The following is a 22,406-nucleotide window of genomic DNA, read 5'->3' as shown; positions in this document are numbered from 1 at the left end:
AATCCTTCTAAAAGTATCTTTCGATAATGAAGAAGCTGAAATCATCTACAGCCTTGACTGCTATGTCAATATCATCTGACGAGCAATGCGACACTCTATCCTCCTTTTTTTGTCAAGAAGGTATAGCAGATCTATCAATCCTTCCCTCAGGTCACGTCAGGCTCTGACCCCATGTCTTGTCCTCCTATTTTTTGCACTCTGACCACTCTCCCCGCTATCTCCCAAGAGAAGCTGTCTGTGCTATGCAGCAAAGTCAAATCCGGTTCTCCAACTAATCCTCTTAAGCCAGCCTACTCGAGGAAAATTCTACCTGTGCCCATCCCTCCGCTGAGTCATGTTATCAACCTATTCCTCTCCTCAGCTACCTTTCCGAGCACCTGGAAACATGCGAGAGTCGTCCCCTTGTTAAAAAACCCAATCTGGACACCGCCGAACTTGAGAATTTTCGTCCCATCTCCCTCTTGCCCTGGGTCCCTAAGATCTCCGAGGCCCACGTCAATACCATCTTGACGGGATATCTGGAGGAAAACAACAAACTGGACCCCTCTCAGAATGGTTTCCGTCCTGGGCACAGTACGGAATCTGCTCTTCTTGATGTCACCGAGCATCTGAGATGGGCCCTAGATGAGGGCCGTACCTCGGCACTGATTTTGCTTGACCTTAGTGCCGTGTTCAACACAGTTTCCTACCAGATTCTGCTGAGACGTCTGGAGGAGGTGGGCATAGTGGGTTCTCCCCTGGAGTGGTTTGTCTCTTTTCTTGCCAAGAGGTCCTTCAAGGTAGCGGCCCCTCCCTTTGTCTCCAGAGTCTATGCCACCAAGCAGGGGGTACCGCAGGGCTCATATTTGAGCCCTACCCTCTTTAACCTATATGTTCAACCACTGGCGACAGTAGCAAAGAACAGAGGGCTTACGGTAGTATTGTATGCAGACAATACTCAGTTGGTAGTCACACTCACCGATGACATTACTCGGGACGCCTGTAACTTCCGGAGCGATCTTGAGGCTGTCGCGGGGGATGACTGCCAACTGTCTCCAGCTCAACGCCAACAAGTCTGAGAGACGCGGGGCTGTGGAGTGAGCTCTGATGGCCTGCCTCGCAGGGGCTGGCGCCTGCCCCTAAACAGGTAGTAAAAAACCTTGGGGTTTGGATTGACAACGCCCTTAGCTTCCGCACCCAAACCAAGAAGGTGGCCGAGACTTGTTTCGGGCTATTGCGGGGGCTGAAACATCTGTTGGGCTTCTTTGATCCCCCAATCAGGCAGGTTATTGTCCAGGATTTGATTATGTCAAAACTACACTATGTCAGTTCCCTGTATTTGGGTGCCAACCAGACCGAAATTGTCAGACTACAAAGGGTTCAGAATGTGGCAGCTCGAGCTCTACTTGGTCTGCCTAGATGGTGTACCACTTCTAATGCCATCCGTCACCGGCATTGGCTGCCTGTGGCCAAGCGCATACAATTCAAGGCCCTTTGCATTACGTTTAAAATCCTGAATTTTTCTTCTCATGGTACCCTGGCCAAAATAGCATACCTTTTATACCTCCTGCCGCCTACTTCGGTCTATGGGACAGAATCTTGTGGCTGTCTCTAGGGTGAGGAGGGTCCGTGCTGGAAGGCGCTCCTTCCGTATGTTGGCTTCGGAACTTTGGAATGCGCTCCCTTCTTCCATCCGCAGTATAACGACCTATTTGCCTTTTCGTAAAGCTGTCAAAACATTCCTCTTCCCTCCGCTGTAAGTTGCCTTTTGGCCACTAGCTGTGCAATTTTCTGTTTTCAGCACCGGGACGCCCCTGTGTTGAGGCAGCCGTTTGCTCTACAAGCCACTATAACATAACATGTGGCAGCTGTCATAAGTGCAGGTTCCGTCAATTAAGTGATGCTGCGCAGTACCAGAAACCACCGGCTCAAATTGAGCTCTGCCTGCATGTCACAATAACTATATGCCTTTCTGTTTAGGCTGTTCCCATCAAAAGAAGGCAATCTAACATCCTGTGAGACAGGGTATCTTGCTATTCCACTGAAAGGAAGGTAAATAATAACCACTATGCATTTGGATATAAAACTGCTCAAAATCAATAATTGACATGTTCGTGGATGGCCAGTGTCTGAATGCATTGACCATATCCTGTGATTTTCCTTTCAAATAAGAAACAAAAGTAGTGAAATGAAACATTGCCAGAAACTCGAATAATATCAACTATGGTGCCAGATGCATTTAAATATATACTGTATAACCATTGTGGTAGTCGTGAAAGACAGGTAAGCAGAGAGAGGACCAATAAAGCAGACTTGGACTCTTATTCTTAGTTTGCCGAAATCTGGGTGCTTTTTATTTAGAATAAATAACGATAGCCTCTGATATATTACTTATTGAGTGCAATAAATAGCCCCTATTATGAGTTTTTGGGAAATAACATGAGGATTGTGGGGCTTACCACGCAAAAACCTGTATGGTACAGTAGACATACGCATTTCCCCTGTTAAATTTCAGCTTGTTTGAACTGCAGACATTTTAAAAAGGGTGGGATATTTAATGCATTTGGTAATTACCGGATCCAGTAAATACCACCCAACTTACAGTTCCTACCTCTGTGCAAACAGAGGTTTATGCAGGGCTCAGAAAACACCCACCCACTAGTAATCAAGGCCATTGAACATATGCGTGTTGCTTTTGTTTGTGAGCTCATGCTTCTTGATAAATGGATGATCCATAATTCGCATCTGACAAGGCAAATCTCATTTACATGTTTGATACTACAGGGACCATTAATTCTCTTTTTTATAGGAAACAGCAGCTTTTTGGTTCACCATATGAAATTTAAGATAGGGCAATATGCAGAGGATGAGGTGAATGCGTTCATTCTCAAGCATACAGTTAACTAAATTAATATAGTAAGGAACATGGTGATAGCCTTCGAGATGAGAAACGAGTTACATGCAGTGAGAGTAAGCTATGGATGACCTTATCGAAACGAAAGTTAGTTACTCTGACACTATTATCTCAGGAACTAGGGGGCATATTACCAACGCTAAGCGATATTTGTCGCTAACGATGCTTAGCAACAAATTTTTTAACGCTAAGCATCGCCAGAAATTATCGCAGATAAACCTTGCTATTATCAAGGTTTATCGCAAAAGCGATAAAAATCGGCCACAATGCATGAATATTGATGAAAAATCAGCGATATTCATGCATTACCGAGCTAATGCTCTTAGCCATGTTATCCACCTACCATTGGATAACATGGCTAAGAACAGCTCAGGGCAGGTGTTAGCTTTTGGAGATATTCGCGCTAATCGCAAATATTTCCAAATCCTTGATAATAGGAGAAATGTCGCTTAAGAACATTTCTCCTATTATTTTTCTCTGGAACGCCCCCTTTGCATCTCATTAGAGATGCAAAGGGAAGCGTTCCCGAGAAAGAGGGTGCTAACAGGCGAATTTGCGTGTTATGACCCTGTTGCTGATAGGGAGATAATTTTATCTCCGCTTTCTTGGCTTTTAAAGCCAAAAAAGCGGAAATAAATCCCTTGATAATATGCCCCTAGATCCAGCTCATGGAGCCTATACACATTGGATGCACCATGGTATCCAAGTGAAGAGGAAAACTGTGATGTGCATGCTCAGCTCAAATGTATTTTGAAGGCTCCCCTTTGAAGTGCATATTTTCCTGTTGGTAAACAGAATGAATCTAGTATTTTAGTGCCAAGGCTTAGAAACATACAGATATGTGGAACCTCATATAATTGCCTTTGCACATAATTCATGCTGCAGGTATCAAATGAATTTTTTTCCTCTAGGGTGCATTTATTTTAGCGACATGCACAAATGTAACACATCAAAAACCAACCCTCCCCCTGTGGAATTAACAACTGCCTCCTCAGGATATAATGACCATTCTCAACATCAATAACAGGATACGAATGATTCGTTGGATAGGAATCTGAAGCCTTTGCTATGCAGGTGACTGGCACCCTGGCAGGATCCGGCCTTATGCAGTTAGAGAGAAGCACTGCTGTAGCTACTCAGGTGCAGGGGGAGGTCCATCGTCCCGCTCTGAAGCCAAGGGACACAAACTCTTAGAAGAATCGTGAAATATGCATTTTATTAAGGCGCAGCATGGTAATTACCTTTAGCAGTAAAGGTTTAATTGTCGGCTCACTTGGTCTGTAGTTGGTGTGTCTGTGGACCTGGATTTCCAGAGCAACCTGAAGGAGAGTGTACAATGTCACACTGAACCCGCCTATCTCCCTTGGTAACGACCTTAATAGACCAGGCCATTATTGATTGCTACCATGATACGCAGCGTGCGAAGCAAATTCAGTAAATGAAAATACATTTGTATGACAGAGGCAATGGGAGGCAATATGGACTATGGAACGAAAATGGCAGCACTGGCTTTGAAATTGGTTCAATAATGGATTTTGCCTGTTTGATGGTTTGTATATGCTGAAACGTAGTTCTTGACAAGATTACTGAAAATACGGGACACGAGCATACTTATGAAAAATTCGAGACAAAGACCAACATTCTAAAACGTGTGACTTGTATATTTCTTCTAACATTTCCGTACACATGATTTCAATTAAACTAACAAATAATGAAAATAACATGTCAATATATGTACTGCAAAGTATGTGAACTTGCACCTTAATCAGGCTTCACGTTCTGTTGTCATTACAGAGGAAATAAAGAAATGGCTTTGCTATAAAGAACAGCAATTTATTTAGTAAAATGGAAGAGTTGAGTTTAATGATAGGATACCGTCCTAAATAACAAGAACTGGATGTATTAGGCAATGTACTTGTAGAGAAGTTTTAGGAAAAATAAGGGGCATATTTACAAGCTCCTTTGCGTCGCTCTTGAACCACCCAACATGGTGCAAGAGTGACGCAAATTAAAAATGAGATTTATAAAGCCACGCAAGGTCAGCTTGCGGGGTCCTGGGTGGCTTCATATAATTGCGAATGATGCAGCACAGCGCAAATCGCTGCATTGCAACATTGCCTTATTCAGGCATTTCCATGGGTGACGCTTGAATGTTCCCACACAATATCCATGGATTTTGAGGTATTTCCAGATTTACCAGTAGTAGCAGACCTGGGAATGCACAAAAAACCTACACCTCTCCAGATGAGGCATAACAATGAGGAATATGTTTTTGTATCCCTTTCTTTTCCTCTTTCTATGTGTGCTGATTTCTGCCGCACACTTAGAAAGAGGAAAAAGCCCTAGAGGATTATTTTTGTGCAGGAAGGTGCCCTTTCCTGCACAAAAACAAAACGCTTTACAATGCAGGCACACTTGCACCTGGTGCAAGGCAACTTGCTGCAATGAACTGCTTGATTTGGCCATAAATAAGGTGCTACATGTTATACTATATGCAGATGAAATGCATGTCTAAAAGAAACAAACAACAGGTGCTACTAAGGAAAGCCTCTTAATTGTATGTTCACTCTGTCCCCTGAGGGCAAATGTTTATACATACCTGGGGGCATGCACATGATATGATTAAGCCCTTAACCAGTCCGCTATGAAGCCTCCTCCCGACAGCCGGAATCTCCTTGGTCGCTTCGGAGCCCTTCTGACTGAAACGGTCGGCTGGTTGGAACGGCATCGTACACCCCTATGGACAGCGTTTCTGCCGTTGGGATTACGATGTCGATTTCCAATAGCCTTTCCACATCGGCTTGTCTGACATGGAAAGGCTGTTGGAAAGTGACTTTGGGGGCCCCCGGCAGGACCCGCTAGCACCTGTGGCCTTTGGTTGATGGCTGAGGGGGTACCTAAGGTAAACCCAGCACGGTGTGGCACGCACCGTGGGGTGCCTGCAACAAGGTGCAGGGTTTTCCGCAAGCACCCCATTTCCCCATAGGAGCTTGTGTTATGGCCAGTTGTTGGGCGTAATAAGAGCTCCCATAAGAAACAATGGGAATCCGACCGAACAGCGCTCGTTGCATCTTAGTCCGGTGATCGGACTCGCCGACCCCAAGTCGGTCGGTCCCGGTTTCGAGTAGGGAGGAGGCTTTCCGCCTGACATTGTAATGAACCCCTAAATTGGATTTTTTATAAATATTATAAAAAGTCTTTACATTACTTTTGTAGCTGTAGAAAAGTTCAATTTTTGGTGTGATTACTTCACTTTTTCTGGATTGATGCTGCTGGTTTTCTGACTCCATCACTAGCATACTGCTAAACATCTCCCAGGGTTTGTGTCCTGACTTCTATAGTTCGACAAAATTGCTTCACTCCTAATTTTTGGTGCAATTTTCCCTTAAATATTAAAAAAATCATATCTCCAGTACCTCCTATTGAATTTATGTCAATTTGATGCCATTTTGCTTATTACATTTTTCTCCATATTTATTCATTGTAGTGAGATTTTTATTGTGTTATGTTGTCAACTTTTTTCCTGTTATGGTATTTCTAAAAGCCTTCTGCAGATTCATTAAGCTAAGCCTTTCTGCTCTGTTCCATTACTGTCACAGGTGGAGCTGAGGTTCACATTACTTTGACTGAGCCTAACAGGGTAGTGACTTTATTACTTGTGGTGGACCCAATCCACTTAAACTATTACACTACTTTCTCACAGTAAATGTTTACAGTCAAATGTTACAGATTAAAGTTTATAATCTCTACATTGACATTTTCTAGGATTTTACTACAACCCTGCCAACAAAAATAGCTTTTGAGGGCTTGTGAGTGGAGGAACATGCCAAATGTAAAGGCACATATGTTCCAGTTTTAAATATCTGGCATCTGACCTTGTGGGCAACAAGGTGGAACTCAGGGGTGACATTAATGTTTAAAACAGGGTGTTTTATTTGTAAGAAACAGTTATTTTGACAGGTTTGACAGAAGGTTTTTAGGCCGCTGCATACAGGTTTTTATAGGGTAGGCCTGTAGCCATATTTTACAGGCCCACTCTGTGGATGGCACAATTGATGCAATATAGGTGTCAGAGTCAACAGGAGCCATTTAACTTTTAGGCCCTGGGCACATTTTGTACATCATATGCTACGGGCTGGTAGACAAATTAAATGTTAATCAGAGATAAGCCAATGTAACCATGTTTAAAGGGGGCATAGGCACTTTACTCCTAGTTAGGAGGGGTAAAGGTAAAAGAGCACAGATTTCCAAGTGAAGGAAAAATAGGGTTCAGAAAAAGGTGAAAAATCAAAGTGAATATGCAGAAAAAGTGGATTTGCTGCACAAATGATCTCCCAAATTCTGCAGGATGTCTCCATTTCAGAAGTATACAGATTGCACTTCAAGTGATAGTTTTCTTCACTATAGAAGAGTGCTAAAGTGTGTCTGAGAAGGTGCACATTATTGCATCATGGATATTTATACTTTGCAATATTGCTATTTTTGTGTCATACAGATATAAAAAAAAGCCTTGATCGTTTTGAAGAGCTTGATTTTCTACACTGATATAGAATTAGAGGGAATCATTTCTTCATTAACAGACAAAATAACCTAATTGTTTTGTAGGTGGGATTGAGGCAAATCCCGGAGCTTGTCCTTAATGTCCGACCCTGCCCATACTTCTCATCGTCTGTGGGAGTTATAGAAAACAAGCTGCAGGGAAAAGTAATAAGCTTTTTTGCTATCAGGTCTGGGCAGTTTTTGGAAAAATCTTTATTCTCTATGTTATGGGATCCACATCCTCCAGAGTGCTGAATGGAATCAGTGATACATCACTAAGGGCCAGATGTAGGTAATCTCAATTTACCTATTCTTAAATACCGAATCACACTGATTCGGTATTTAAGAATAGGTAAATGGGATGTAGGTAATTTTTCGTTAAAAATGACAGAATCTGTAAGTTTCGGTAATTACCGAATTGGTATTTACCGATTCGTAATTGCCATTCATTCCTATGGGCCTGGAGGCCCATAGGAATGAATGGCAATTACCTGGAGGGCCATAGGAATGAATGGCAATTACCGAATCGGTAAATACGGATTCGATAAAAGGGGGAACACATTGAAGGGTGGCAGGGTGTTGCTTTGACACCCTATTGCACCCCTCAATTGTGTATGGGTGCACATGTGGCACACATACATGCCCTAAGGGCATGTATGTCTGCCACATCGCACTGTTAGAAAAGCAAAAAAAATGCTTTTTCAAAGGTTTTCATTATTTACCACCAACTTGTAGTTGGTAGTAAATAACGAATCCTTAACTGAGGAATGCACCAACTAAAGTGCTCCCTGCATCCTGGATTCAGTAATTTACCGAAAGGGTAGGTTAAGAATTCGGTATTTTACTGAATCCTTAAATTACCGATTTGGTAAAATACAGAATCCTAAAAATATGGCACCTTCATCTAAAAAGCCCAATACCGGTCGGTAACAGCCGAAATTCAGTCATTTCGGCTGTTACCGACCGGTATTGGGCGACCTACATCTGGCCCTAAACATAATAAACACATCTACAAAGCCTTACAATGGTAAACATTTCTTTCCCAGTCATCAATCGCACAATCCCCCCAAAACTACAAGCTATATATAAACTGGTGAAAGGTGTCCAAATCATAACTGCCCTTACCTGTCGGTTGAAGAAAAGGTAAATAATTGGATTATAGACAGGACTCGTCTTAGCAAAATATGTTGGCAGTGTTGCAGCGATTGGCGAAATGTAAATAGAGGGATTGATGACAATTATGAGAGCGAAGATTGCGTATGGCAGCCAACAAATAAGAAAAGCAGTCACCATAGCCAGCACCATTTTCACTGCCCGCTTCTCTTCCGCTGACTCTCTCTTTCCTCCTTGTTGCTCGATTTTTCTGTTGAGCTGGTAAGAAACAATGCAAGTCAAAGACTTTAGTAATCAGTCTCCACTGCTGGAATTAATGTATTTATTTGGCTGCCATCAGGAGATTAAAACTGTGGATCATTTTGGGACAGCAACATCACAGGCTTCAATGTACAACAGGCTTCAATGTACAACTTCCGTTCTGCTCTTCTGCTCTCAACACCAACTCAAATATATTGCATGTATATATATATATATATATATATATATATATATATATATATATATATATATATATATATATATATATATATATATATATATATATATATATATATATATATATATATATATGGAACAATCCCTGCTAACTCTCGCCCGGAGCCCAATCCTGGATACCGCAGCGCAGGAAGGAGAGAGGAGACCTCAGGTGCAGGTGAGCAGTGTATTTTTATTTCGTCGGGGAGACGGCACACCTCAGCATAAATATATATATATCAAAAGAAACCTCTGCTCCACTTCAGGAAAAGAGCAAGCACAATAGGGCTATTCAGGTTAAGGCCTATCTTTTCAATAGTGTCTCCTCTGACCCAGCAAAGAGAGGCGTGATTCGGCTGACTCAGCAGCCTTCCTCAATCTAAGGAGCGCCATTTTGGTGTCGGCCTATAAACACTTTTGATATCATGGACATAGAAAAGTTCATGACCACTAAAAATGTAGTTATCTCATAAATGTGGTGGACTCATGCATAGAAACAATTGATAAACGATGTGTGCATTGTGTGTATTAATGTCATAAACAATCAAACACGTAGTGCAAACAAACCACTGTAGCACATAAAATTAATCGTATTAGAGCACCAAACATTTAAAATGAAGAACTTTCATAATAATGTGAGCCAGATAATTACATATGCCAAATCAAACCATTGCCCTCAGCTAAAATAATACATGTATTAAAATTGCGCTGCCATAATCTAAAATGCAGAGGAGATATGCTGTGATACATCACTAATTCATTACGTAGACTAACCCCATTGGCATATATTCATACAGTCACATTAGGCTGTTCTTTCACCATATGAATGAACGTATGGAGAAAAGGGATACAATGTAAAGGTTAAATCAATCAGTGCACATCGAAAGTTGCACCACCAGACATGGGTACTTTGAGCCTCTGTTTCAGTTTATATATATATATATATATATATATATATATATATATATATATATATATATATATATATATATATATATATATATATATATATATATATATATATACTACCTCCTGGCGGTCACCAGTAGGTATTTATAGTTAGGACCAAGTTTCCATAGGAAGAGCATTTTTTGTTTTGCTAACGCGTAACCGGAGAGGTTTTAAATAAAATCTCCTTGCCTGCAACCATTGGGTCCGTGTCTTCGTGTCCACTGAAGTGTGGTTTTTCTGAAGATTGGTTTGTTCGTGTTATACGAGGAGCAGCTGTCCTCGTTTACGGAACCCACTCGCCTAAGAGAGGTCGGGAGCACTGCAGCTGCAAAAACTACGTGTGTTTCCGAGGAGGAAAATTTGCACCCGAACCCCCTGAGCTGAAAGTAAGAGCCTTCGTGTATCGGACGGACTAACGCTTACGTACGGCAGGTCCTAGTGGCTAGCGGTTGGTAAGTGGTGTCCAACCACGACGGGGCTTGTATTGAGGAATTCTCAGGTGGCGAGAATTGGTTTGCAGCCAAGAGACCGGCAGCGGCGCGAGTCGCCGGTTTTTCATATTTTAAACGCTGAGCCTCTCCTGTCGCACCATGTCAGCCAGCTTGGAGAGAGAGAGGGAGGACGCCGCTGAGACACTCTTCAGCAATATAAGGAGGAATAATCAAACAAACAATGCGGCTATAAGTCAGCCCAACGAAGTGCAACAGGATGCAAAACAACTTCTAAAAATCCTGGAGAAAAAAACTAAGACGGAGATCACGAAATGGTGGGAGCACAAGTCTCTCACCAAATACGTCGAAGCCAGTCGAGTTCCGCGTGGTTTGCGGATAATGCTGGCACCCAGCTTCGAGGACCCCAACCCAGCAATGTTAAAGGAATGGGGCGAATTGAATTTGGATGCGTCGATGAACCTGGTAAAAGTACTTATAAAATATGCAGTCATAGACCGCGATAAACTGCTCGAGGAAATTAAGGGTATTAACGAGCAGCTGGACGCCACTACCGACCCTGACACCAAGTTGCTAATCACGAACATGCGCAAGGAAATAAGTGAGAGACTACACAAACATGAGGAGCGCATTAAAATTAGAAAAGTGCATAAATTCGCGAGGGACCTAAAGGACTATGAGACTGGGCAAATCTATACATTTGCTAGAAAATACGATCGAGCCAAGCAAGTGAAATGGTCCAAACAAGCCGCGAAAGTGGGAGCCAGCAATAGCACAATGGCAACAACTAATCAACAAGATGAGGTGACGGAAAATTCTGATCCTGATACAGTCTCGCTGGCCAGCTCATCTAGCATGTCTCTCTCCGAGATTAGCAGCACAGAAACACATCCAGGACGAGTTTTAGAAATTGGTGAAGAGATGGATTTTTTAGTGGACGACCGGCTGCAAACGTTGCGTCCAAGGCACAAAAAGAACTACAACGCAAAAAGCGCAACGCAAGACGCCATGCAAGACGCAAAAGGCGGAAAGCAACATCAGCAGCCTCAACAGCAGAAGAGAAAGAAACAATGGTTCAACAAAAAGAAATAATAAAAGATTGTACCATTACGAACCTCTCTGACGTTACCCTCACCACAGCGGAAGAGCAACTTTTAGCTCTAGGACTCAATTTTTGCCCAGAGAGTTCATTTAATTATACAAATACAAGAGCAGATGTTTTTAAATTCATTCGCAAACTGAAGCTAAAAAAGTTCTTTGCTTCCAAGACGACCTCCAAAAATATGGAGCGCACCACCAGTACCAGGGTCGTTGCTGCTGCTGCTACAGTTCCAGCAGTCGCGGCAGCAAAGGATGCTAGACTCTTGCTCACTTTATGTGATCTGGGAAATGCTGCGGCGGCCTCGACACAGGACAACGACGGAACTCAAAATACCCAAAGAGAATTGATGAATGTGGACATTCGCCAAAAAGGAGCGGGAGAAAGTCCCTTCAAACCGGTAAGCACCTTTTTACCCGTCATGCCGAAAGATGCAATAGATATTTATCATGAGTGCGTGACGGAAGATTTGAAAAAGCTGAACCGTGTGACACAGGCACAATCCAATAAGAACAATACTAGGATCATGCAATATAATACTCTAATGAAAAAACTTAGTCAAAATCAGGAAGTTGTCATTAACAAATCTGACAAGGGGGGTAATATTGTCTTGTGGAAAAAGGAAGAGTATATGGTCGAGGCCATGAGACAACTCAATGACCCCACCTGCTATGAAAGATCTAATGGAATGGCCTACAAACGAGCCAAAGACAACTTGAAAAAACTGTTAATGTCTTACAAAAGAACCAATTTGATCTCCCAAGCTGAATTTGACTATTTGCATAGAGAACATCCGGTTATACCGATTTTGTATTTGATCCCTAAAATTCATAAGCAGAAAATTCCCACCCCGGGCCGCCCCATCATAGCAGCCATAAACAGTGTGGGGGAGAATATTTCTCATTATATAGACTTTTTTCTGCAGGACATTGTCAAGGAGTTGCCTAGTTATTTAAAAGATACTGGGGACTTTCTCAACAAACTCAATTCCATACAGTGGCGTGAAAATTGGTGCATTTTGACTTTAGACATTGAGTCCTTATACACCTCCATAGACCACACAAAAGGATTGGAAGCCATCACACACTATCTCAGTTCTCGATCTTGTGAATATTATGCACACAACAAGATGCTGTGTGAGCTGATACATTGGTGTTTAAACAACAATTACTTTATGTTTGCCAAGAATGTCTGGAGACAGGTGCGGGGTGTGGCGATGGGATCGTGCTTCTCCCCCAGCTATGCATGCTTGCATGTTGGCTGGTGGGAGGAGCGCGGTCTCACCGGTACTCCCGGCTTTGAGAAGGTTAAATACTGGAAACGGTTTATTGATGATGTGTTTTGTATTTGGGAGGGGGATGAGGAAAGTGCTAAAGTTTTTGTTGATGATTTAAATCGGAACAATGACAACTTGTTCTTCACGGCCCACATCAGCAAGGAGAAAGCAGATTTCCTAGATGTTCATGTTACTGTCTCCAATAATACTATTGCCACGTCATTATACCGCAAACCGACGGCTGGCAACAGCATATTACATGCTAGCAGTAAACATCCCCAACACGTCATCTCTAATATTCCTTATGGGGAGCTACTCAGAGTTAAGAGAATCAGTAGCACTCCTGAAACCTTTGAACAAGAAGCTCAGACCACAATTAACAGATTGAAAGCCAGAGGATACAACAACAAGGTCCTTAATAGCGCACTGAGGCGTAGTCGAGCTAAACCCCGGGAATCCCTTTTAACATCTGAAATCGTAGATGTAGAATCTGAGAACCCCGCGCCCGCCTTATACTGGCATTCAGCAAACAAGAGAAACAAATAAGGTCCATTATGAGGAAGCACTGGTCCATTTTGCGTACTGATAGTGTCCTGGGTGATATCATCCCCAATACACCTACCATTACGTACAAAAAAGCACCCAGTATGCATAATTGTCTAGTTAAAAATAGCCCGGAACTAGGAAATGGTAGCGCGTGGCTAAAACAAAAAGGTTTCTTTAAATGTTCCTCCTGTAGGGCATGTAAATTCGGTGTGAACACATCCCATTATTTTACACCCTTCTGTCCTAGGAGAAAGGCCATCCGAGGTTACTTTAATTGTCACAGCGAGTTTGCAATATATGTCCTGACGTGCACCTGTGGCCTACGATATGTGGGCAGTACCAAACTACAGGTGCACGCCAGGATTTTGCAACACTTGCGAGCCATTGTCAATAATGACAATACGTACCCAGTAGCACGCCACTTTAAGTCTACTCATAATAATGATTTGTTCAATCTATCATATTATGTTATAGATGTGGTTGCGCCCCTCGTCCGAGGAGGCGACAGAGAAAAACTGCTACGTAAGAAAGAAACCGAATACATAATAGAACTAGACAGCAAATACCCCAATGGACTGAACACCACTGAAGACTTACATCATTTGTTGTAGTCTTATAAATCCTAATGTTCTCAATGGGTTCTTTCTGTATTTTTCTCCTCAAGGTCTTTCTGAATATAACAACTGATACCAGATGGCGCCGGCCTGGCACCACATGGGAGTCCACAAAGGATTCATGTATCACCTGGACCTTGATGTATACTGCCTTCTTGTATATAGTATCTCTGTATCCATTTATAGAATAATTTGGGGACCTATGATTTTTTGTCCACCGATATTGTGTTTTTATTTTCACTAGGGTGCACTTTTGTTATATTTTTAATATAGATCACAATATGAATTATCACTAGTGGGTTATTTATTTTCAGTGTTGATATACCATTAGCATGTGTTATTAGTCATTTTCTTGAGTCATACACAGATATGTGTCCATGTGTCCATTACATTGCTAAGCAAGTTGGATAAGATACAGATTTTGTAAATAGGAAAATAGTGTATATTTTTGTAGGATATAAATATGTATATATATATATAGGAATAGGCATATGTATATTTTTATATATATTTTTGTATAACTTGGGATCATTGTATAATGTATATAGATAGGATTTATATATTTTTCTAGAGATGGATTCGAATCTAATGGGCACAGCTGTATGTAGAATTGACATACGCATATTTAGTATGTTCTATACATGGCTATGGTTTAATATGACATTGTAAATGCATTCATGCAGATATAATTTAATAATAATAATAATTTTTTAACATATTATTATCAACTCTGATATGTACTTTAGAGGTGTGCACGTATATGTATAATGAAATACGTGTTTTTTCTATATCTACACCTTTGTAACTCACGTGTATGGGTGGAGCATCACTGATAGAGAAAAAAACTGTATAAATTTGTAGCTGACCAGGTGCGCGGTGTGTGACCAAGAGCACAAGCTGCTCGAAACGCGTAACCGGAGAGGTTTTAAATAAAATCTCCTTGCCTGCAACCATTGGGTCCGTGTCTTCGTGTCCACTGAAGTGTGGTTTTTCTGAAGATTGGTTTGTTCATATATATATATATATATATATATATATATATATATATATATATATATATATATATATATATATATATATATATATATATATATATACTACCTCCTGGCGGTCACCAGTAGGTATTTATAGTTAGGACCAAGTTTCCATAGGAAGAGCATTTTTTGTTTTGCTTAAAACGTTGGTGTTGTTTGATGAATCTTCATGAAATTTTCCAAACTAATTCTTTGTTCAAGCTCCTATTTTGAAAGTTTGGGGGTGATTCGTCAAGGGGAGGCTGAGAAAAAAGGTGCGTCCCAAAACGTGTTTTTCCATGTTCATTTCCATAGGAACTTTAGGCAAGGCTACGGGTGCACGGAATTACCCCAAATTTGGCAATGAGAAGGGTCTTGGTCTAGAACGCACGCTTTTGTTTATTTGGTGTAAATCCGTTTTGTAGTTTTTGAGAAATATCAAAATTTACAGATATCGATATTTGGGAATTCTGCTATCTGAATGGCTGAGGCGTCACAAGCTTGCTGCATATTGGCTGTAGGCCTGGGCGGTAAATTCCGTTCCATTCGCGGAATTTGCAGAATTTGGGTAATTTTGCGTTCCGCGGAGAACGCGAAATTGCCCAAAATTTTGCTTGTTCACGTTTTTAAATGCGTGCTCGCGAGAAATTTCCCCGCGAGCACACAAACATCGATTGCGAACAGTAAAAGAGCATCGCGAACAAGCAATTCCGCGTGTTCGCGGAATTTCTGCATGTTCGTGGAGATTTTTTACCATTTCGCAGAGATTTGCGTAACGAGATTACGCGAATTTCGCCCACTCCTAATTCTGCGAGGGGTGCAAGCGGTTGCAATTAGGAAGTGTTGGCCGCCATTTTGTGATTTCGGTGAAACAAGTAAGGGCAAAAAGAGGAAGAAAGAGGAGGATAGGAGCATTGTAACCTCTGTGGGGGAGGGCGAAGCGAAGTAGTCACTCCTACCGGTCTGAAAGTGCAGTGTTGGTCTGAGTGAAATGGTGCTGAGATGAGATGCTGCTACATTCGGATATGAAACCGAGAGCCTAAACTGTGATCTCATTGCTGTAAAGTGTTGTGCTCTGGTCTTTGTAGCATACATGTGCAAGTAGTGTTAGTAGGCGTTTATATCATACAGGGAGTGGGAAGCGAACTACTGACCGCTACAGTGCGTTTATACTATACCGGAAGTGGGAAGCGAAGTACGCACGCCTACCGGTGTGAAGACTCTGGGACAGTGCCACAGGTCTGGAAACATGCCATGGTTCGAGCATTGTTAAAAAAAACCACTCTTGATCTGACGAATTTTAATAACTATCGTCCGATATCACTTTTCCCCTGGGTAATCAAGATCTTAGAGAAACATATTAACATCATTGTAACTCAGTTCTTCAACCACAACCATCTGCTCGACGTTTCCCAGACAGGCTTCCGCCCGAAACACGGCACGGAGACTGCCTTGCTGGCTGTGACAGAAGAGACAAGGCGGATCCTCGATCAGGGAGGGTCAGTGGCAGTGATCCTCCTTGATCTGAGTGCCGCCTTTGATACAGTTAATCATAAAATACTCTTAAACCGTCTCCTCGATATGGGAATATCGGGAGAAGCCCTGGCTTGGTTCAGATCTTTTCTAAGTGATCGAACCTTCCAGGTCTTTGAAGGTACATCGGTCTCTTCTAGCAAGCCACTGGGATGTGGGGTGCCGCAGGGCTCCTCACTGAGCCCTACGCTCTTTAACGCCTACATGAAACCTCTGGCTGGGATTGTGCGTCCTCATGGTATTAACATCATTACCTATGCGGACGACACCCAGCTAGTGGTCTCTCTTGTGCAAAAGAGCAGCCCACTACCACAGTATAACTTAACAACATGCCTGGAACAGGACAAGAGCTGGATGACAAAGTCCTGTCTGAAGCTCAATAACGATGAAACTGAGCTTATGCTCCTAGGCCCCCCAACTCCTTCCACCTTAGAGTTGTTATGGCCTCCGATCATGGGTACAGCCCCCACCCCCAGAGACAACATCAAAAGCCTTGGGGTGTGGATGGAAAAATCATTGACCTTCGACACGCAGGCAACTAAAATCTCAGCGACCTGTTTTGGCCTCCTGAGGATGGTTAAAAGAATCCTTCCACTTCTTCCCTTTGAGGCCAGACAGATAGTTATACAGGGCTTAATTCAATCTCGCCTTGATTTCAACAATGCTCTGTACCTGGGGGCACCAGAGTACACTTTACAAAAACTGCAGCGCATCCAAAACTGTGCAGCTTGCACATTGCTTGGCACCCCTCGCAGAACCTCAATAAAATCTAGCTTAAGAGCGCTGCATTGGCTCCCCATTAGAGAGAGAGTCAAGTTTAAATCTATGTGCATTGCACATCAGGCTTACTGGAAATCAGGCCCAGAAATCAGCCACTCCCTGGTATTGCCATACCAACCCACCAAAGTCCTCCGCTCCTCACATGCCTTCCTAGCCCAAGTCCCGAGGATTCACAGAGCAAGGGCTGGAGGTCGATCCTTTGCTTATAAATCCCCAAAACTATGGTACACCCTACCCCTCCATCTTAGAGCTGACTCCAACCTGTTGAATTTTCGCAAACAGCTCAAAACCTTACTTTTCAATCAATAGGGTCCCCCCTGCTCTTTTTTCCTGGAAGCATTGGTTGTAGTCTTAGCGCCTGGACGCCTCAGGGCAGCTGTTAGCGCTTAATAAAACTGGTTTTCATTTCATTTCATTTCAAATCGTGAGCTCATTGCTGTAAAGTGATGTGCTCTGGGCGGTGTAGCATACCTGTGGAAGTAGTGTTAGTTTGCGTTTATACAATACAGGGAGTGGGAAGCAAACTACTCACCCCTACCGGTCTCAAGACTCCTGGATGAAACCATGAGCTCATTGCTGTAAAGTCTTGTGCTCTGTGTAGTATTCCAATGTAAGTCATATTAGAATGTTAGTTTTTAATTCTACTAGAATGTAAGTATGTAATGTTAGAATGTAGGGCTGTCATGAGGGGAAACCTTGGGGAGTTTGTACATGGTGCTGGAGAAGACAGTTGCGTTGCTGTCTGCTCCTGTTGGTGGCTGTTTAAGCTGTCTTGTTTTCCTGCAATAAATCTACTTATCGGATCCAGTGCTGTCTGCCTCTTCACTACATAAATTTGGCGATAAGCACAAGAAGGTAAAAAGAAGGCAGCACTCACCAATATTTCGAGGTTGCTTGCATTGTGCTGAAGACCCGTTTTCTTCGTGAAGCTGTTTCTACTCATCCTAGGGTTGTCGGCTCATTGAGCTATGTCATAGGACCTCTGGTAGGATTTATATTTTTGGATTTTGGGCTTCCTCTGCCTCTTCACTGCACTCTGGTTGCTATACTACACGTGTGCAAGTAGTGTTAGTATGCGTTTATACTAATTCTGTACTTATGCAGTAACTAATGCATCATGGCCCAAGGGAGCGCCACCTCCCGGGCGCAGCTCATACAATGTGTAGGGGTGTGCATCCGCAGGACATTTATGTTTGCTATTAGAGGGTGGCTGCATGGCTTCCACCCTGTGATAGCAAATCCTTGTTTGCCTCGTTGAAGCGAGAGGAGAAAAACCTCATATCTCTTTTATAGGGCGGATCCGGATATTAAAAATGGAGAAAAGAAAACTAACCGGGTCTCACCGATACATTTAAATGAGCCCCCTGGTGGGTAATGTTCCGGAGCCAATCCTTTTGTTATGTTGCAGGGTCTCTTTAGCACTGGGGACCTTAATCTCACATGTAAATTAGGCGCAGGAAGGCACAGAGAAGTTTCGCAGCCTAGGGGATCGCCACGTCCCCGGGTATTGTTTACTAATTATTCGGGGGGCTTCGAGGCCAACTCAAGTACGGGGATCGCCACTCTCTGGGGCTTTACTTAAATATGCAAGGTGGGCCTCGCCAGCCCCTGAAGCCTCGGTGGCCCTAGGGATTGCATTATTGGTTCTGTAATCACATGGGCAGTACTCATGGTGTTACAAAGTGATACACTCATAGAACCCTTGGAGTTGTAGAATTACCCAGGCTTTATTTATGTAATAGTCTGTTGGTTTATATTTGGTAGGTGCACTGGAAAATCACAAATGTTTTCTCTCATAACCTCCTATCAACCACAGATTTTCAGAATAAACTAGAGGCAAGTGTTGTCATAAAAAGAAGAGCCATACACTCACTTATTTATTGGTAAAAAAATAACCTTTATTGAAATAACAAAAATAAATGGAAACACAATTTTATTCGAACAAACAACAGTATGACATAAAATAAGTGGGTGGGACTCCTCCAAGCAGCATTCAAAACCTGCAAGACAATAAAGAAATATAAGTATGTGTGCCATGTCCAAGAGAAAAAGAAAGGTAGTCAGAATGAAAAGAAGATAGTGAGAATGAGAGAGAGAGGGAGTGGGTGGAAGGCAGAAGGGGAGGGAGAGACAAAAGAACAGAGGGAGGAGGCGACAGAGCGTCGGCCTACTGCACCCAGCACTCACTGTTCACCTCCCGTACCCGTGTGTATAGGACGCTGGGGTTCGCGAGCAAGAGTGCGGTCCAGCAAGTCCTTAAAATGAAACAGATATGAATGAGTCCAGAGATTACAATATTATCTATAGCAACATCGCTTGCCTGCACCTGTGCACTCAGGCTGCTGCAACCCATCCCCTTCCCCCGCACTGTGCTCAATTGCAGCTCCTGCGCACCGTGGCTTCACAGCTCACCTGCCACCACCTGTGTGTCCAACGACATTCCTGTGCAAGCTCCGACTCTGGAGTGCCTCTCTAGGTTCGCACTGCAGGTCTCGGCCGGGGATGGTGTTTTGATACCACGATGGAAGGCGTTAGAATGCCCAGGGCATCATCACGGGGTGAGCACCAGCTCCGCCCATTTTGGCACAACCAATTCAGTGTCTGAAAAGGGAGAAATAATATAATGATGGAAATGTCAGGAGGTAAATGAAATGAAGGTTTCTTTGAAGCTTAATAGAGAACACCAGTTGAGTGCATTTTTCCTTCTTGAAGTACGATCTACCAACTGTTAGTGGTAATCGTGGTTCAAAGAGGAGTTGGAGTGCACAAGAATACACAAGGTTAAATAATAATATGTTATGCCAACATTCACATACAAAGGAACAGAGCGCATGCAAGAAGCATAATGTGCGCGTGTAATGCAGTAGCGCAAGCCTGTGTGCATGTACACTAGGTAATTAGCTCACCACAGTGTTCCAAAATCCAACGCCACGTGTCTGTAGGGCAGCGCTTCCCGCTAGCTCAGGGCTATAGTAGGATCCAACAGGTCCTTAAAATAAGACAGCCACGTGACTAAATGAGGTCAGAGATCACATCATTACGTACAGCAACATCACTTGTTCGCACCTGCGCAGCCAGGCTGATGCACCCCACCCCTCCCGCAGCACTGCATTCAATTGCAACCCCTGGGAACCAAGGCCCCACTGCTCTCCTGCTGCCGTTGTTGTGTCCAAACATGACGGGCAGCAGTGTACACAATTCAGATGCAGTGTTGATTGCAGGATGGGGTAGACCTCATGGATCCCTTTTGAAACACGACGTCCAGTGGGGTTCATAATTCATGTCCAGTGTTGATGGGCAGGTTGGTGTACGCCTTATGGATCCTTTTTTTTGCGCATTATGATATGCGAGGTGGATGCAGCCATATCACCTGAGGCAGTGTGGAAGAACTGGGACATGTGGCGTCGTCGTTACCCTATTGATATACATGCAAAGTGGGCTCGGCTTGCGTATGCCGGCTTAGGGTTGTGAATAATTGTTCCGGGCCCTGGGCGTTGTTCAGTTCCTGCCTGGCCAGGAAGTGTACTTATGTGTGTGTCCCTGTTGCAGTTTTGATGTCTTAGAAAGCACAATTAACATCAATGTATCATGTACCGGGAGTGCTGCAACTATCGCTAATGAGATGCTGTTTGAAAACATTGAATGGCCAACATCACATGTCATTGTCAAGCTGGTGGATATGTGAAGACACGCATGTAATTGGTGTGCGGTATTATTGAAAGTGTTGCTATCGTGAAGGGCACACATGTGAATGTGCTCGGATGGAGGGAGGATCAGCAATGAGTCTATGTCATACATAGTGATAGCATTCATCACAGTCAAGCAATGCATGTCAAACGTGAATCTGAAGTCTCACATATGACACACTACTAAACTGGTAAAGCCTGACAACAGAGCATACAGCAACACAAATGTACACATTACCCTTTACTGTTTGTCACATGTGATCTTGGATGTGCACTCTGCCCGTGGCTGATGATACTCTTTCGAGCCACCAATACCCAGGCCGAAAGGCAGTACAATAATGTACACACGCACACACCAGGGGCATCGTGTAACACGCATTTGTTTTTTTGATGTAACGTTTCAGATGCATGACACATGACTAATGTACAGACCATAAATATTGATCAAGAAGATCGTTGTATGTTGTGTGTAGTATAAGCTATCTGTACACAGCAAAAAAACTTTTCAAAAAAGCTCTCAAAGCAGAAGGGGTGTGTCTCATCAAACGCTGTACAGAGAATGACTTAAATGGGTGGAGTCCTCCAATTGTTACAATGGGAAATGTTATGAACCAATCAAATGCGTTTTTTTAAGATCACATGGCAATCGCGCGTTGAGGACTCAAGGAGGACGCACCGACACGATTTTGTGAAAATATATTTATCAGAATATCAGTTTATCACAGTTAGAAATATATACATGTTTAAACTATTTTTGAATATCACTTGCTGACATATACAGTTTAGAGTGATTTAGATATAGTTTTGAGACATAAACAATAAAAATGAGGGAATGGCATACACAGCGCCACACCATACGTCTATGACGTAACACAGGGCCTGGCAGTGTGTACTCGTCGCATATGCAACGAGCAGCAGGCACAAACCCATACGTACATGACGTAATGCATGGCTTGGTACTGTGTACCCGTCAGATACCAAAGTAGCACCTGGCGCGACCTCATACATATATGATGTTACGTGGGACACGATCCACGAACACGTTGGATATAAAAAGCGCATCATTTACGAGTTTAGCAATATGGCGAATAGGATTCTCGTGGTGATGGAGCTTGGTACACTACCGGTATGGGACTGCAGTTTTCTAAAAAAAAACTTGATATACATATTTTTTGGGAAGATATAAAACATTACATAATTTTTAAAGTTAAAAAAAAGAAGTATAATAAAGTTTCAAAATATTTTTAAAAAAAGTAGAAAAATTATGTTTTATAAACATTAAAATATGAAATTAACATTTAAAAAACCTTCGAAATTCACTGAAAAAACCATAGGTTTTACAGACGTTATAGTTAGGAATTAGCATTTAAAAAACCTTTGAAATTCACAAAAAACCAAAGGTTTCAGGGATGTTATAGTTAGTTGGATATTTTACTC

The 22,406-nt window shown here is 42.6% G+C and overlaps 1 protein-coding gene across 1 annotated transcript in view; it reads right to left on the bottom strand.

Annotated features, from left to right (window-relative positions):
* Positions 1–22,406, bottom strand: part of LOC147751388 (opsin-VA-like) — a 248,044-nt gene that overhangs the window by 76,180 nt on the left and 149,458 nt on the right. The window contains exon 3 of the mRNA XM_086938392.1: positions 8,558–8,803. Within this exon, the coding sequence (XP_086794518.1) occupies positions 8,558–8,803 (246 nt within the window). The remainder of the gene's footprint in view (positions 1–8,557; positions 8,804–22,406) is intronic.

The sequence above is a fragment of the Lissotriton vulgaris genome, chromosome 1_1 (genome assembly GCF_964263255.1).
Source record: "Lissotriton vulgaris chromosome 1_1, aLisVul1.2, whole genome shotgun sequence".
NCBI lineage: Eukaryota > Metazoa > Chordata > Amphibia > Caudata > Salamandridae > Lissotriton > Lissotriton vulgaris.
This window is presented reverse-complemented; position numbering and strand designations above follow the sequence as displayed.